General features: G+C 36.6%; 1 protein-coding gene across 1 annotated transcript in view; it reads right to left on the reverse strand.

Annotated features, from left to right (window-relative positions):
* Positions 1–17,604, reverse strand: part of LOC140168331 (uncharacterized) — a 58,718-nt gene that overhangs the window by 29,765 nt on the left and 11,349 nt on the right. Inside the window, exons 2-7 of the mRNA XM_072191698.1 lie at positions 17,255–17,544; positions 15,653–15,817; positions 9,606–9,695; positions 8,067–8,219; positions 7,007–7,090; positions 1,745–1,810 (exon numbers count right to left, since the gene is read on the reverse strand). Of these exons, the coding sequence (XP_072047799.1) occupies positions 1,745–1,810; positions 7,007–7,090; positions 8,067–8,219; positions 9,606–9,695; positions 15,653–15,817; positions 17,255–17,406 (710 nt within the window). The 5' untranslated portion in view covers positions 17,407–17,544. The remainder of the gene's footprint in view (positions 1–1,744; positions 1,811–7,006; positions 7,091–8,066; positions 8,220–9,605; positions 9,696–15,652; positions 15,818–17,254; positions 17,545–17,604) is intronic.

Below are 17,604 nucleotides of genomic sequence, written 5' to 3' on the forward strand. Positions count from 1 at the left end.
GACACATTATTTGCGTGTAAAGGATGATGCTGCACCCTTTATTTCTATTCTATTACCAGAAAGAGAAAATATCATTTTTTGTAACAAATATTTTAAGTTGTTTACTTCAAGGGGGAGCACGTACGCGTAAGTGACAGCACATAATGCTGTGCGTAGAATGTTTTACGGCACTTGACCCATTATTGCAGAATAATGGGCTCTCACGTGACATGTTTTAACAAATCACAGTGCACAATTTTGAATAATGGGTCGTAAGAGTAATAGAATATGTTATAATGTACATTCACCTCTTGTGATGTTGTGTTTAAAATTGTTACAATATTTATAGAGAGGTTTTTGTTCATTTTAAAACAAATCTAGCTCTCAAAACCATAACACAGTATTACCAAATCAAATGTATATAGTCCTACTTTATATGGTCTAATTTCTCATTTTTTTCAACAAGGAAGCCTGTCACCAAAACAACAAACTGATTCCGAGTTTAAATTCTCCCATCTCGTCGGTACAAAATAATTTCAATTTTTACGATAGTGGCAGCAGAATAACGAGTTTGCTACGTGCAATTTAAGAATTGTAAATAAAGTCAAAGATGTATATGATCAAAATCTGACTCGATTTGTTTTGATGGCACCGCAACTAGTAATCCAATTAGTTGACTTGAGTTAACAAAAGTTGGTAGAGTGACTGACATAATTGGACATGACAAGGACATCAATTTGATTATAGGGGCATACATAGATTATATGTGGGAGTGGTTAGTTGAATCAAATTGGCAGCCATTATTTTAGTTTAAAAATGTAAGGTCAAGAGAAAAGGATAAAAATGTGTATATTTTAATAAATAATATAAATTATAGTAGGTTTTTGTGATGAAAAAGGGTATAAAACCAACCCCAATTACTGGAAATTAACCACTTATGCCAATTTACTGTAATTCCTTCATGTAATTATGTAATATATTGTATGCCAATTCCTTCATGACATTAGGGTTAGGGTTAGTGTATGGTTAGAATTAGGGTTAGAATTAAGGTTAGGATTAGCTTACACAAAATAATTACATGGAGGATCGGCCCAATTTCACTCCCATATAGCTACTGAAGATAGCTGATGGCTACCTGATATCTACTGAAGTTAGTCAGCTGTCTACAATCATGTTCCATCTACGGCAGATAGCTGATGTTTTGTGCCTGCCATGGCAGGAAAAAGTGGGCAATACTGGAAGCTCATTGCCAGGAAAAGTTTGGTTTTATACCAAAAAAATAAAGAAATACCGGTACATAAGGGAAATATGTCATACTGGAGGAAATTTGGTCAAACAGGAGGAAGTTCTGGATTGCTTGCATGAAAAAAACAACATTTTTTCAGCCTCTGGTGCCTGCTCTCTATAGTAGCTAACCGATGTAATCTACCTGCCATACTCTTGATAGATGTCACCTGCCTGCTATCTACAGTAGATAGCTGATGCCATCTACCTATCTACTGTAGATAGCTGATGCTACCTACTGAAGATAGCTAATTAATGTCATCTACTATCTACTGTAAATAGCTGATGTCACAGCTAATGTCTGAAGGTGGTTGACGCATTTGGATAATTTGTATTCTATTATATAATTTATTTCTTTGACACTGATGACACTTGATTACTTTTAACATAACCCGAAGAACTCTGGCCTGATACTGCAAAATACAATCATGTTTTTCACTGCAGAAAAACTTCATTATATATATCATACATGTATACATACCTTTTTTGTGGGCTTTTTGACCTACTCTGTCTTCTTGGTGATTTTGAGGTTGATCTAGACTTTTCCCTAATGGCAAAGAAAGTAATAAAATAGGGAGGAAAGAGATAAAAATTTGGACTTCATTACAACCATTTTTCCCTAAGAATTCCAAAAGAAGGTAGACTCCGTATAACTTTATACAATTATGTTATAACATGGCAATCCAGCATTTCTTATCGTCAAAAAGCAAAGTGAAAAAATGAAAATGATAATTACCTCCTCAGAAAGCAGGGCCATTACAATGGTTTATGCAGAAGATTTTCACATTCGTAGCAATCTTACATTAAATTTATAATACATTTTTAAAGAGTTAATAAGTGCGGGTGAAATATGCAAGGTTTGTGCAATAGCCATGTGGTCCGCAGGTTGAATCTACTCTGTGGGCCGCCTATTGAGAACCACCGATAAAGCTGCTGGAAACATATTGAGTGGTTTTACTCTCACATTTTCCACCAATGAAAAAAAAACCCAGCAACCATATTTGTGGCCCAATTTGGATTTGAATGAACCATAAAATAAAATATTAATATCAAGAACCACAGAAATGGCAAAACATAACATCAAGAAAATATCGCACAAAACAGTACTATCAACTTTGATTGACTTGACAGGTTTTTCCAAGGACAAGCATAGTTAATGTTAAGTCATCATGATCATACATAATATCTTCAAGGGCAATCCTTTTAAACAAAATGATGATGGATCACATTGATCAAATCCTGGATTTGTAAAGTCAACAAAACAAGAAACATATTCCGGTTTAATTCACTGGGTGTAACCTATTACCTGTCCACTGAACATATATAATCATCAATAAAAAATGATAACAAATATAATGCTTCTGTATAGCCAGAAAATGTTGCGAGTTTTTATTATTCACATATTTCACCTAGCAGAAGGCTAATGGTAAAAAACAGTAGAAATCAATATTTTTTTGGAATTTGTTTGGCAGCGTTTGGGATTGATATGGAATGCTATTATTGAAATGCCAATACACAGGAACATGTCAGAAATACCAACACATTAGGTTGTCAATTATTTTCAAAGACGTAGTTGTGACCCATTGTTTACAAATCTAGACAGGTGCAAGAATTGGACTAATCCATTTAAAATCCAGAATCCTCCTATGGAAGACATGACCTTAATCTTCCACATAGGGGGTGTAGATTTCAAATGGAGTCAACAATTCAGGTAACCTCATATGAAATTCACACTCCCTATGTGGGAGATGAAGGTCATGTCTTCCATAGGGGGTGTATGGATTGCAACTGGGGTATGGCCCATACCACATGCTTTCATCAGGTGCATGGTTTGCTTTGTTCAACTTATAAATGGCAGAGATTCATAACATTGTGGATTGATACAGTCTTTATATTGTAATGGCATCCACAAAGTTGGGCACATCACCTATGCTAGATTTTTATAAGTCAAAACAAAGTACACTTTTTGCACTTTGACGCTCAGCTACAGCGAAAATCATGAATTAAAAAAAAAAAAAAAAAGCAAAGTAGCTGAAAATCGGCAAAGTGCGTAAAATTACACACACAAAAATTACCACTTTTACAGTAGGTGGGGGATTCCTGAATGTACTTCTGTTGAGTGTTCTGTCAGCCACTGCTCTGTGTCAGCAATGGGATATTCCATTTAAAATCCACCACCCCCTGTGGAAGATTTAGCTAAAGTCTTCCACAGATGGAGTATGAGTTTTGAATAGAATAGACCTGTATAACTTCCATTTGAAATACTCACTCCAGTTGTGGAAAATATAGGAAAAGCCACAATACAGGAGGAGTACATGTATGGGTTTCAAAATTATTAACCCTGACCAATTGCATTTGAAAAACATACTCCCCCTGTGGAAGATATTTCCAAAATCTTGCACAGGGGTAGTGTGGATTTTAAATGGCATAGCCCAATTTTAAGAGCACTGAGAAGGTGCTACAGAAATGGCAAAACCATAACATCAAGAAAAATCACAATTTTTGTATAAAGTATCAACTTCTGGCACTGAGCAGTCGTTATGTTTGCTTACTAATGTGTGAAGTTAGTGCAGTGGTACGGGCTCTGCCTTGTAATCAGTGGATTGCGAATTCGAGCCCCAGTGGTGCCATCGTGTGGTCCTCTTGGGCAGGGAGCTTTACTTTACTTGCCTCTCTCTACCCAGGGGTGAAATGGGGAGCTGTTATGAATATTGTCCATTAAGCGCTGCCCAAAGGTGTGAGCATGCCTTGGGCATTGTATGGCAGCTGACATATTCTAACGGCGGAATAAATGTATTCCATGTACACATGTGAAAGGCGCTGTGTCAATACCGACATTTATTGATTTATTTGAAGGATGTCTTGTAAGTATAAAATAAAATAAAGATGATGAAATTTTTTTTAAAAAGGCCTTTCAAGGACACTCATAATGCAAGTCATTATACTATCACAGGGTTTCAAGGTCAATGCAGATGCTATATAACTATAAATGCACCATATTAATCAAATCCGTAATTTGTAACATCAACAAAACAAACCTAGGAGACTTGAGGTCAATTTGGTTCATTAGGTTAAATTGTGATCTATGGCAAATGAAATAGTTGTGGTCAGATAATTGGTTCTGTATAGAAGTACTAATTGATCCCATCAATCTTCACTTTATTTATTTGCTTTCAAGCTAAGACTCTACTGGGCTGTTCCAGTTGAAATTCATACACCCCTATGGAAAACATGACCTTAATCTTCCGCACAGGGAGTGAATTTCAAATGCTGTTACCTGAATGGGTGACTCCATTTGAAGTTTACACCCCTTGTGTGGGAGTAAGATTATGTTTTCCATAGCGGGTGTATATGGATGTTTAACTCTTTTAATGTAAAAACAAGGAGGCCTTGAGTTTAAATAATTATTTGCTTTAAAAACTAAGTAAATAAAAATAAATGTAGGCATTTAATATGCCTAGCCTCTTTAAAACAGAAATTGTCTCCCCCAGAGCACCTCATATTTATTTTGCTGCCAAGGAAAAGCACATAGTATATGACTACCCCTATCAGCTCCCCATTTACACCTGGGTGGAGAGGAACAATGCAAGATACAATTTGTTTTGCCCTAGGATACATGTTAGCCATAACAAGGTTTGAACACACAACCTCAAAGAGTCGAACATCCCAACCATTAGGCCCAGGGGTAGCGTTAACCCTCGATCGGGGGTGAATGACCCCCTAAATTAAAAAGATATTAATTTTTCACCCTCCATATATTGGGAATGTGCAAGCTCTGGGGTGAACTCTGACCCTCTACTTTTGGACCTTACTCCTACCCCTGACTACACTGCAAAATATTTTTCACCCCCGAGATTTATTTTTCACCCCATGTATTTGGATTTTCTGCAAGCTCGGGAGTGAAAAACACGGGAAAATAACCCCCAACTTTCGGGCCTTAATGCTACCCCTGCTAGGCCACCATGCTCTAAATGACATAACCAAACAGGGTATCAATTGGCAAGTTTTTAGCGGGTTTGCCATCGGACAAGTTTAAAAAGTTCTGTCAAGCTTTCGTCAGGAGTAGCTCAGAACAAAGTACCTAAGAATGAGACATGTAGGTGGCCCCTTGCCTACTGGTGGCTCTGAAAAGAGCCATTCACTGAAGACTTTCCCTTGTCAACAGAGAACAAGCAGACCTTGCCTATCTGCTAATGTAAAAGGTTTGGTGGCTCTGCTTATTCTCTGTTGACAAGGGGCAGTCTTCAGTGAACAGCTCTTTTCAGAGCCACCAGAAGAAGTCAAGAACTACTCCTGACGAAAGCTTGACAGTTCTAAACTTGTCTGATATCGAACCCATTAAAAACTTGCCAATTGTTATGAACTGTCATAAAAGCCTATCCCATAATTCAAACAGGGTATGTTTGTCTATTTTACATATCCCCAAAACGAACTGCCCTCTTTTTTCAGGCATGAAAAAGAACTATACAACTGATCATTGTAAAAAACCTGAAAAGTAGCGTGAAAATGGCCCAAAGGACTGAAAAATGGACTGAAAATAAATAAAATTGCATAAATTTGGGCAACAAAAAACCTGAAACCTGAATTCAGGTTTTAACCTGAAAATTTTCATGCCTGTTTTCGAAGGCTTGGTCCCTGCGCATTTCATTTAATTGCGCAAATAATACAATTATATCCTGCATATTTTGATAACTTACTTGTTTCAATAGCCCAATATATTTACTGTAATTTGTAATCTACAAAGTCTTTAAAACAAAATAAATACCTCAGGCTAGGTCTTAATATATTGGCTGATACCAAATTACATCACTTTGTATATAAAATTAAATGTGGTGTGTGCAATAATAGTTGCTTAAATTAATTTGGGGGGGGGGGAATCAAAAAAATTGGCACAAAATTGACACAAAAAGTGTAAATTTTTGTAATTTTGGTTTTTTTACTGGAGGCAACTGTTCTGTCCCCATGCCTCCCCCACTGCCACTGAAATAGATGCACATCGAACCCCACACCAAAAACAATCATCTGAAGTGCCCTCGTATATTAATGAGAGCCAAGTTAAAATGAGCAGAAATTGGCATGACTTTAGCTAAAATTTAGATCAGTAATGATTACTGGTGCTCATCCGACAAGTCTAATACAGATGAGCGATATTGGGTGATTTTTGATGATTTTAAACACTACTTTTCTTCTATCTGCTGTGGAATCTTTGGTCAGAATTCCAGGTGTTCAAAGGTGTTTATATGCGAGTCAAAACCAGTGTACACTCTGAGGTCAAGCCGTGAAAAATAATGGCGCTGATTTTATTGTTTTCAGTCATATGGATCAAGCGAGGGCTAATTTATCATCATAGCTGAGAGCTGAGCGAGTAGCTCAGAAAGACTGATTTTGTTAACTCCAATTTTGTGCACAATTCTATGGGACTCAATTTGTAGTGTGAAATCATCGGGGCTCAACCGATATGGCATATCCGATATCAATGTTGTCATATCGACCGATATCCGATCTGATATTATTATGTTTCTATCATACAGGTGGTGTTCGTACAGGTACAGGTGGTGTGTTATACTTTACCTGGAGTGCTCGGAATTATCTCGAAACTATTAAATCACAGCGGAACAAACTCGTCATGCCAATCCGCCCTACTAATCATGGCAATTTCTGACACGAAGATATATGGATATGACACTGTGCGATATCCGATCAGATAATCGGTTGAGCCCTAGAAATCATCCTCTTTACCTACCTTTGTCTAACTGGACTTGTGCTTCTGGAATGATCACGGCGCTTAAAGGGTGACCCAGACTTGTTGCGAGATCTGTCACGGGAGCTAAAATAAAAAAGAGGAGAAGTCGTCAGTCATAGCACACATCCGTTGTATTCACAAAAATAAAACTAAGTGACACCTATGCTTGTGGGCCACATGAAACTATGTGCAAACTGGAGTAGCCCAACTTGTCAATATTTATAAAATAATTTTTGGCAATACCACGGTATCTCACACTCGCATTACACCTATTTGCATTTTTCCTCTTTCGTGGTTTTACACTTCGAAGCCTTGCTGGTTTTTTTTTTTTTTTTTTTTTTTGTGGTAACAAAAACAACATTCAAGGATTTTGACCTCACCTTAGAAAAGCTGTCAAATGTTGTCTACTTTTTGAGTATGACACTGTTCGAGGAAATTGGTAACTTGCCTCATGCAAAAAGAATTTTTTTCTCAAACAGAATGTGTTCTAATCAGTTGTGTGTATGCACTAGGTATCTACTACATGTATAATTCCCGTTAAAATCATTAGCTAAGCTTAAAACTCACGCTGAAAGGACAAACTATGAACTTAGGAAAGATGACTTCCGGTTCACTTCCAGGTTTACCACCAGATTTTCACCAATTACCGATGCCATGTGTGCACCTTGGTAAGCTTACTACACAAGATAGCATGGAAATATCAGGATTTTTGAAACATCTTGGTTGAAAAAAGTGGTAGGGTGGGGGTGTTAATTGAGGGGGCATTTAATTGAAGAAAGGTGACTATTTGAGGAAATATGGTAGGATGTGAACGAATGTGAACTGTACCCACGAAAACCCAGACAAAGTAGGAAAATAAAGTTTTAAGTTTACATCCAAGGTAGAGCACGTATACATATCCACAGCATAAAGATTCAAGTGTCGCTGCTTATCACATAACGTAAAATGCTCCCGAGTAGAATGTGATGTGCTTTATTGCCTTTCAGTTGCAATAAATACACAACACTTGCCTCCATGTGACATGTTTCAGTATAACTTTGAGCTCTGGGATTAAACTTACCTTTTCTTGGCAGCAGGACTTACGCTTCTGCTCTTGGAGCGACGGCGAGCCTTTGCAGGGGACTGTGACTTGTTACGAGATCCCGATCTATCGCGAGATCTATCCATTGACTTGTCTCTGGACTTATCATGGGACCGTGAACGATCACGCCTCCTAAAAAAAAAAAACCAATCAAACAGAGATGCCAGTCAGTGTTGTCAAAAAATCCTGAAATGGCAAAAAATTTCCTAAAAAATGTACTTTGTTCATACATTTGTACAGGATCATCCAAGTAAAATTTCCTGAAATCAGGAAATTTCAAGAGGTTACAATTATGCAGCGAAAACATTAAAGTTTGACAGAAACTATTGTCACCGCCAAAGTTAAACAAAAGCACACCTTAAATCGCTTGTTCGAGTGCGATTAATAGCACACCTCAATTCCTAAACATCTTACCAAGTGCAATTTAATAGCACCTGACAGGACACCTTAACATTTCCAGAAGCGAGATTAGAAGCATTCCTGTTTTTTCAAAATTCAACCCCTGCATCACATTCATTTTTTTCAAATTCAATTATTTTGGAAAATTGGAATGAGACTCTATTTAATTAAATTCAGACAAAACTTTCGTCACATGTCTGTACTCAATCTTGAGTCGTCTTGCGACCCTAAGTTTGCGCTCGTCGCAACCCCATATTACAGGGTCGCAAATAAAGGATTATGGGTCATAAATTGTTCCGAAATTGAATCAGATGGTGTTTATTATTGATATTACCTTGTCACAAAAATCAACTATGCATATTTACTTGGTTTGCATATTAACCATGGTTACAAACAAGTTACTTACCAATGCATTCCCATAATGCCCTACTACACAGAGCAAGGCATCCTGGGAAGACATACTAAGGTGGTGGCCACAACCAAACCTATCACCGGCCACACCCAACCACTTGGCTTGCTGCCCACTATAAACTTTTTTCAAAATTCAACCCCTGCATCACATTCATAGACAGTCAACTATAATTAAAGACAGAGATAAAAAGAATTTATCGCGTGTGACGTCATCTGTCAATCAAACTCGAGCACGGTTTGTTTACAAATGGCGTGATGAAGACTTGCTGAACCCGGCGGTATAACCGGTCGCCATATTGTTATATTGCACTTTGAAACATGCAAACCATCTCGAAAGTTAGGTCTTTATAGTAGGAAACTTTCTTTGGCGAAGGCACCATGTCAACAATGCCTAGAAAAGCTGCTTTTTGCCTTGTAAAAGTACGTAATTTTTCGCCATTTGCTGCTGTTCCTTTTCTCCGATCAGCACCAGATAGATCGGTCTTCCTTTTACGCGCTATTAACCAGTGTGAACCAATCAGGGATCGTAATTGACAGCGACATCAGACGCGATAAATTCTTTTTATTTCGGTCTTTAATTATATTCAACATAGAAATTTGCCGAGTTGAACTGTGTTTAATACATTTTTGAAACGAATTTCCATATCATTATGGGCGCACATACATAGATCTACATGCGTATCAAATTGCACACCAAAGTGCACATACCTTCGGTCTCTGCTGCGACTCTGACTACGACTGCTCCTAGAGTGGCGACGAGGAGGAGAGCGAGAACGAGATCGTGAGCGAGAGCGTGACCTGTACAAAAGAGGGAAACCCATATATGTATCACACAACTGATCTCTACAATGTTGAAAATATGAATTTATACACAGCAATCTACATGCATCAGAAATATGGTACACACCCACACACCCACCTCTCTCTCACACATAAAACAAAACTGTGTCTGTAATTAATATAGGCTTACATGTAGTGAGGGGGCAGGGATATGTTTGGAACATATCAGATTCTAGCTATAGGTATATGCATAGAAAGTGGTGGCAGTGGCATAGTGCTATAGCATTTACAGCTGAAGAAATTGCTTTCCTATTTAGGGCCATACCTACATGGATTTACAGTAGTGAAGCATTCCCCATCCAGGCTGAGAGAAACTGCAGACAGCTGCAGCCTATGTTCTCAATCCCCCTATTGAAGGAGGGATTCCACAGCCAGGCTGGAGAAGGCTACAGCCTTGCAATTAAGTACCACCTTAGTCGGGGGGATTTATAAATGAATTTAGAAGAGCAGTGAAGACATCACTTGCATTACATTCCAAATGTTGAATGTACATCATGAGGAAAATTTTGTCAAAGGAAAGAAGGTGGGCATTCTTTTTAGGGCCGTTTTTCTATAACTGATGTGTACATGGAATTCTATGGAGACTTGGAGTGCACCTGTTGAGGGCACCATAACCTCCATTTTTATTCTTTTCTTTTTAATTAGAACCCTTCTACTTAAATATTCAAAGTATGCAGATGAGCATCTAGAATTATGTCCTATACCTCGAAGAAGATGAAACATGTGGTACACATTTAATTTGCATCAACAGTTCATCTATGGTCAAAATCTTTCAAATGTTACCAGAAACAATTTTCTAAGGGTAATTTCTTCAACTGTATTGAAATGTCCTAAGTTTCGGTACAATTTAATTTTGACTCTGGCCTTGTTAACACAGGCATGAGACAGATCAATAAAGAGAAAAATAAAACACATAAAGGGGTTATTGCTTTTAATTTTTGTACCTGGGAAAAACATTTGAAATATAGGAATTCCTGTACACAGGAGAAGCTTCTCATCCTTATAATTGGTACATTAAGTGACAGAAGCTAAAACTTTAAAATCTCTTCAGTATTCAGGTGTTGAACCCTTTTCCCTCCATATGGGGCTAATTTTACAGCCGTATAAAGATTTGCCTAATCGTGCACGTGGGCTCCTTTGCCCTGGGGTTAATTTCTAATACAAATTGAGAGCTTACTCCTCTGAAAATCCCAACAAGAATTAAGGATCCGTGCCCATATTTGCTGGTGGGATTTTTACAAGGTGGGACACTTTTAGTTTGTGCCTAAAATTCTTTGTATGTCAAGGGAGCCATACATGTATGTGCAATTAGTCAAATCTTTACAGCATGTTGGTAATACTACATACATGACATGTATGTATAATCTTGGTGCACTTTATTCATTAAAATTATGGGATTCAGCAATTTCTTTATCTTTGATTGAAAGGGCTTGCAAATTACAATGTATCCCAGTAATTGTGGCAAATTTCCTTCTTATGATCTGTACAAAATATGATATACTCCAAATCATGGTTAGTTTTGAACCATGGGCAATTCACAATGTATGTAAACTTCAGTTTGCTTCTTTTACACACATCTAGGCATGCAATGTCTACCCTATCACAAAAACAAAAAATTAATAAAGCGCACAAACTACAAAGCCACTATAATGAAGAAATTAAGTTCTCAATCATTTTGTAATCTTGGCAAAACATATTTCAAAGGCATTTGATTATCACTTAAAAATCAAAAACTTGGAAATATCATGAGAAATCACCATATATCTCTGTGTATTTGTTTATTCTGTATTTATTTATTTGCTTGTTTATAAATTTACTCTCTTTGTTAATTCATTCTTTTTTTAAGTGCAACAATTATTAAGGCTGTTCTTCCAAAATTTATTCCTTACAAATATTTAATATCCTAATATAATCTGTCGTTCATATATGGTTTTGTTCATCTTATTAAATTTGTCTTTTTACATGGCTGTGAGTCATTCATCAATTGAAGTGCTTAGAAAAACATTAACTAGCAAGACAGAATTATTCCTAAAAGCTAAAAGGAACAATCAATAAATTTCAATATGTAACTTATAGTACCAGGGTTGCCTTGCTAATTATTGTCCACAAAAGGATATTATTTGGATTATAAATATAATGTAATCATTTCCAATAATAACTCCCATCGTGTGTCATATTGCTAAGTACATGAATGTGTATTTCCAACTCTTATAAGTTTATTTTTTTTACATACCATGAATTTTTTAGACAATGGCAATTTACATGCATTTTGACCATTTTTATTAGTCTACAAATGAATTATCTGTGTTCAATATTGATAATATAAGACTAATATTTTATGGCTCTCAATTGAATAAAATAAAAACCAGTTCTATGACATACAGAACAGCCAATGTCTATACTACTTGGGTGTCAGCACTGGGTACTACATAGCTATTGGGGTCTCACTACTTGCTTTTGGATGGATGCACTCTAGCGGGCAATTGATGCAATTGCTTTCTCTGAACATAATTATGCAATTCACAATCCTTTATTTAGTATAATTTGCATCAGAAATAAATTATAAACCCGCAGTTTTCCTGTGTGCTATAAGCCTAATTCGTATTTTTTGGTGATGTATCATCCAACACCAAGCAGGGTCTCAATTATTTTGGAAAATTGGAATGAGACTCTATTTAATTAAATTCAGACAAAACTTTCGTCACATGTCTGTACTCAATCTTGAGTCGTCTTGCGACCCTAAGTTTGAGCTTGTCGCAACCCCATATTACAGGGTCGCAAATAAAGGATTATGGGTCATAAATTGTTCCGAAATTGAATCAGATGGTGTTTATTATTGATATTACCTTGTCACAAAAATCAACTATGCATATTTACTTGGTTTGCATATTAACCATGGTTACAAACAAGTTACTTACCAATGCATTCCCATAATGCCCTACTACACAGAGCAAGGCATCCTGGGAAGACATACTAAGGTGGTGGCCACAACCAAACCTATCACCGGCCACACCCAACCACTTGGCTTGCTGCCCACTATAAACCACTCACACCACAACAATAGAGGGCCGGAAGGGCCGAGAGGGTCACCACCACAGATGACCTCCGACCTTCAACCTCTCACATTAGTGAAGATCTTAACCAACAGGACAACCCAACACACCACAATACCACCACACAACACCACCATCGCTCGATTGCTGCGCTTTGCTTGACTAAACCACTGCCTGCTTGCTTGATTGATTGCATACCAACACCACCATAACACTATGGTCCCATATGCCATGTACACACACTCATCACGCCACCAGCCTAGATAAAGAAATATCACCAAACCAGGCTAAAATGGGTTGCTTCTCAAAATTGTTAGCTTGCAATCAAAAGTCCAATAGTCCAATTACTTGTAGTCTACTAGTATTACTAGTCATATCTTAACCATCTTTTTTGATGTATTGTAGTTTCTTAAGAAGTTAGAACTTTCTTACAAGTGTGCAAATATTGTGAAAAAAATTTCAACAAAAGTAACAATTTGATACAAAGTTTTACATCATTGTTAGTTATGTTTTTGTCTTAAATTACTCTCTTTTATATCCTCACTTTTTCATCTTGAAAAATTGAGTCAGAAATTCACCAAGTGTTTCAATGCCGAATTCCTGACTCTAGTCCAAAAAGCAACTTCAATTACAGTCGGTAACTTGTAAATTTTCAAAATTTCAAAACGCTAATATAAAAGAGTCATTGATGAACGCAACAGGAAAAATACACATAAATTATCACTGAAAATGAAAAAAAAATGAATGTAAATAAATGCAACAATAATTTTGATATCTTTACCGTAGTAAGTTGGAAAGAGCTTTCCTTGACCATATTTAAATTAAGCGGAAAAGTGTGCAAGAAAATGTGTACGAGTATATAAAGTCATGCAATTTTCTTTCTAACAAAAAAGAACACAAAGAGTTTGAAAGTGGTATTATATCATCTGTAATTAACAGGCATGAGAATGACTTTTTTGAAAACTGTCTGAAAAAGTGTGTGAATTCAGTCTTAAAAGGCCCAAAACAGGCTAGAAAAAATAAAAATTAGTAAATTTGGGAGCAAAAGCCTGAAAATTCTCATGCCTGAATTAAGAGCGCAGTGATCTGATGATTAAAGTAATGATGCTGTATAATGGACACAGACACAAAATACAAAATAAAATATTAGAAAAAAAGGCACTGGTAAAAAAGAATATTTTTAAATATGTACGGTACAACAAATCTGTACTTTGTTGGACTCATAAGTATTGGACAAAAACAGTTATAAAAGAAAATAATAAATTATAAATGAAACTTGAGGCTCTTTATTATTCACTTGGTCAAGTTTTCATGAACATAGTTGACTTAAGTTTGAAATCCATATTGATGCACTCTCTTGTATACTATGACCCTAAAATTAATACTGTATTGTAAACACCACCAATACTCTGTTTGCAACACCAATTTTCTTGTTTATTGAAATTCAGCAATGTTGCAAAATTAAGATTTAGTAGTTCGCTGCTAATACGAAACAAAAAATTTGTATTTAATACTATCAAATCTGTAAGAAAAAAATATTTGAAATAATTCTTATCAATTTAGATCAGCGATACCAGTCATCAGTGTTGCCCAAAAAATCCTGAAGTAACTGCAACTTTCCTGAAAATTAATGTTTTAATATATTTAGAAGTTTGCCGGGCACATGGTGAAACAGTCCCGAGGTAACAGGTGTATACATCATGTATGGCAATCTGTATTCTCTAGTGCTGTTGTCGAGATGTTTTTTTTTATGTTGGTTGCTGTCGACATATCGCAATATAATAATTAAAATCTGGATGTTGACATAAATTAGGGATGGGTATTATTGGGTAGTGGGCGAGTGACATTCCAATTTGTTCACATTAACCATCAAAATTCATCATTATTTGGTCATTATATATGGTAGGTAATACTGTCCTTCACGTTCGCGCGATCATTAGCCGTTAGCATTTGTAAAACTTTGTAAAGTAGTACTGCAGCCTGAGATTTTTCTGGCACTTCTTAGATTACCCGACTTTTGCTTTTTTATTGTTGACATGTCGGGTATTTCTAATGTCGACATAATGCATGTCGAAAACAGCACTGAGTTTTCCCTGATGTAATGGAAGCATGGGAATTTGTAAATGTATGTATACCAAATATTTGAGTCTGAAATTTGACTCAATTCAGAAACATCTGACAGGCCCAAGTACAACTAAGGCAAATATATGTCAAGGGAGTTTAATTTTGAAAAAAATTTGGAAACTAAAGATCATTCTATTTGCAGCAAAAATAATGACAACATAATAAATTCATTTCCAAATTAACTCCATGTGTTCCATCTTGCCTGACTGGGTAGCAGGCTCAGGCGATATTTAGATTAATCGAAAAAAATCGATTCTTTTTTTTTAATCGGGTACTCAATTATTTAAAAACACTAATATCGAGATTTAGATTTTATCGAAAATAATCAACTGTTTTTCTAAGCAAATAGATTATTTAAGTAATGTTTTCAACTGATAGGTGGTTTTTAAAGTAGTTGCATCTTTATAGGTGATTATTAACTGAAACTACAACCAGAATAACAAGTGAAACAACTGTTAAACACATCTTTCTCCACTTAAAATGTACAGCAATGTTTAATAGTGGGATTCTATGCAATAAATGATGCTCAACCTATTACAGTCACGTGCTGTTCAATTTACGAAAATAATCGATTAAAAAAAAAAATTAATCAAAATCGATTATTTTTAACAATCGCCTGAGCCTACTGGGTAGTTTTACTATTACCAAATGCCAATTGCTTTAAACTGCATTCTCAGATTGTAACCATTTTACACTACTAGTACTATAACACATAAAAATCTTGACTAGACACCGTACCTGCTGCGTCGTCTGTACCCATAGGAGAACTTGGGACAGTTCCTGGCAAAGTGGCCACGGTCCCCACACTGGTAGCATCTCATGTCGTTGTCGTAGCCCCGGCGATAGCGAGCTCTGGAGCGAGGGCGTGCCATATTCACAGAAATTCTAGAACCACACAGAGTGCTGTATAAGGTGCAAAAAAGATGAAACTTGTTGACAAAATTACCAAAAACAAGTTAAGTACTGTAAATTATGTAAAGTCTGCACAAAAAGTAACTCAGCTGTTATAAATACGCCTATAGATTCAGAACTAATAATTGTTTTCACAATATTTCAACATAGAGAGAAGGATGATATATTTACACACATTTTGATACCCCATTAAGTCAAATGCCGTTCAATATTAACAACACAGTAGTGCTTTTACAGAAAAATACCCGAATTTAAAAGTTGCAGTTTACAGCGATCAATGGTTATAATGCCAGCACTGTAAGCACGTAAAGCCCGCCATTATCTTCTCGCTTACTTCAAATCAATACAAATAACTGCAACTTTTAAATTGGGGTATTTTTCTTTCAAAACACTGCTGTATTGTCAATGTTGAACAAAATTGGACAAATGGGGTATCAAAATGTGCGAAAATAAATCATCCTTCTTTTTATGTTGAAATATTGTGAAAACAGAACTAGTTCTGAATCTATAGGCGTACTTATAACAGCTGAGTTACTTTTTGTGCAGACTTTAGATCTTGGTATTACCTCAATGCAAGCATTCTCAGTATTTACAATAAATTCTTTTACAATGCACACTACAAGATTCCTATCCGCTATTGGGGCCACGTGCACAGGTTTTGGTACTTTGCAATACTGGTGGGTCCTGTGCAGTAGCAGCATAGGTACTGTGCAAGTACTCTTGTGTGCACCAGTCAGGTACCTAGTGGTGTACCTGTGCAGGTGGCCCCAGTAGGAATCTTGTATAATAACAGTTTGTTCGCTAACATGACCCAACAATCAATTGACCTTTTTGGTAAAGTTGTGATTGGACATGTGATTTCGTCACACACATCGTTAGATTCGTTACTGCACACTTTACACCATTGAAATGTGCAGCAACGATGTGCCCATCGGCGTGACGTATGTAGGTGTCATAATGCAAAGGCTTATGGGATTTACTTAAAAGGTTGAATCTTTTTTCTTTTAGGAGAAACAGACTCAAATGGTGCAAATCATTTTGCAGATTTAATATAAATAATAAATTTTGGATTTATATAGCGCATTTTTCCAGAGGAATCAAAGCGCTGTAATTTCACTGCCTGGTGAATTATCACTATCAGATCACATCAACTAGGCTGATTACAGCCGAACCCGGCGCAAACCTATCCGCACTTAGATTGTGACATCCACCAATTATCTCTGCAGCTCCCCAAATTCCCTTGGGTTGAATGAAGTTTTTGATAACCAAACAACTAATCGTGGATTTTGAAAGCAGGAGGAAACCGGAGACCCCGGAGAAAACCTGCAAGAGCGAGCATAAACCAAGTGCACATACAGTCCTGATTCTTCTTGGATTCCCACACAATATTCTACACAAATAGACTGTGATGCAATTATTTTTCAGTACCTTCCATGCATTTCTCTCACTGCATCTTCGGCATCTCGACGACGTTTGAAAACGACAAACGCAAAGAACGGTGGGTAGCGGGCCAACCAGATTTCAAAGAGACTCCCAAATGGCTTGAAAGCGTCCTCGACGTCTCGCCGTGTTATGTCCATCCCGATGTCACCAACATAGACACGGGTAAGATCTCGTTCGCTGCTCCTACTTGACTTCTGCTTTTACTACGACTCCTCCGCCTATCATCATCACTGTCATCGCTGTAACGTCCCATTATGAAATCTGGAACTGCCAAACTGAAATTTAATAACCAGAACAAAAAGATGAAAAAGTTTTAGCAGTTAAAATAAATCCTT

The sequence above is a fragment of the Amphiura filiformis genome, chromosome 13 (assembly GCF_039555335.1).
Source record: "Amphiura filiformis chromosome 13, Afil_fr2py, whole genome shotgun sequence".
In the NCBI taxonomy this organism is placed as follows: Eukaryota; Metazoa; Echinodermata; class Ophiuroidea; order Amphilepidida; family Amphiuridae; genus Amphiura; species Amphiura filiformis.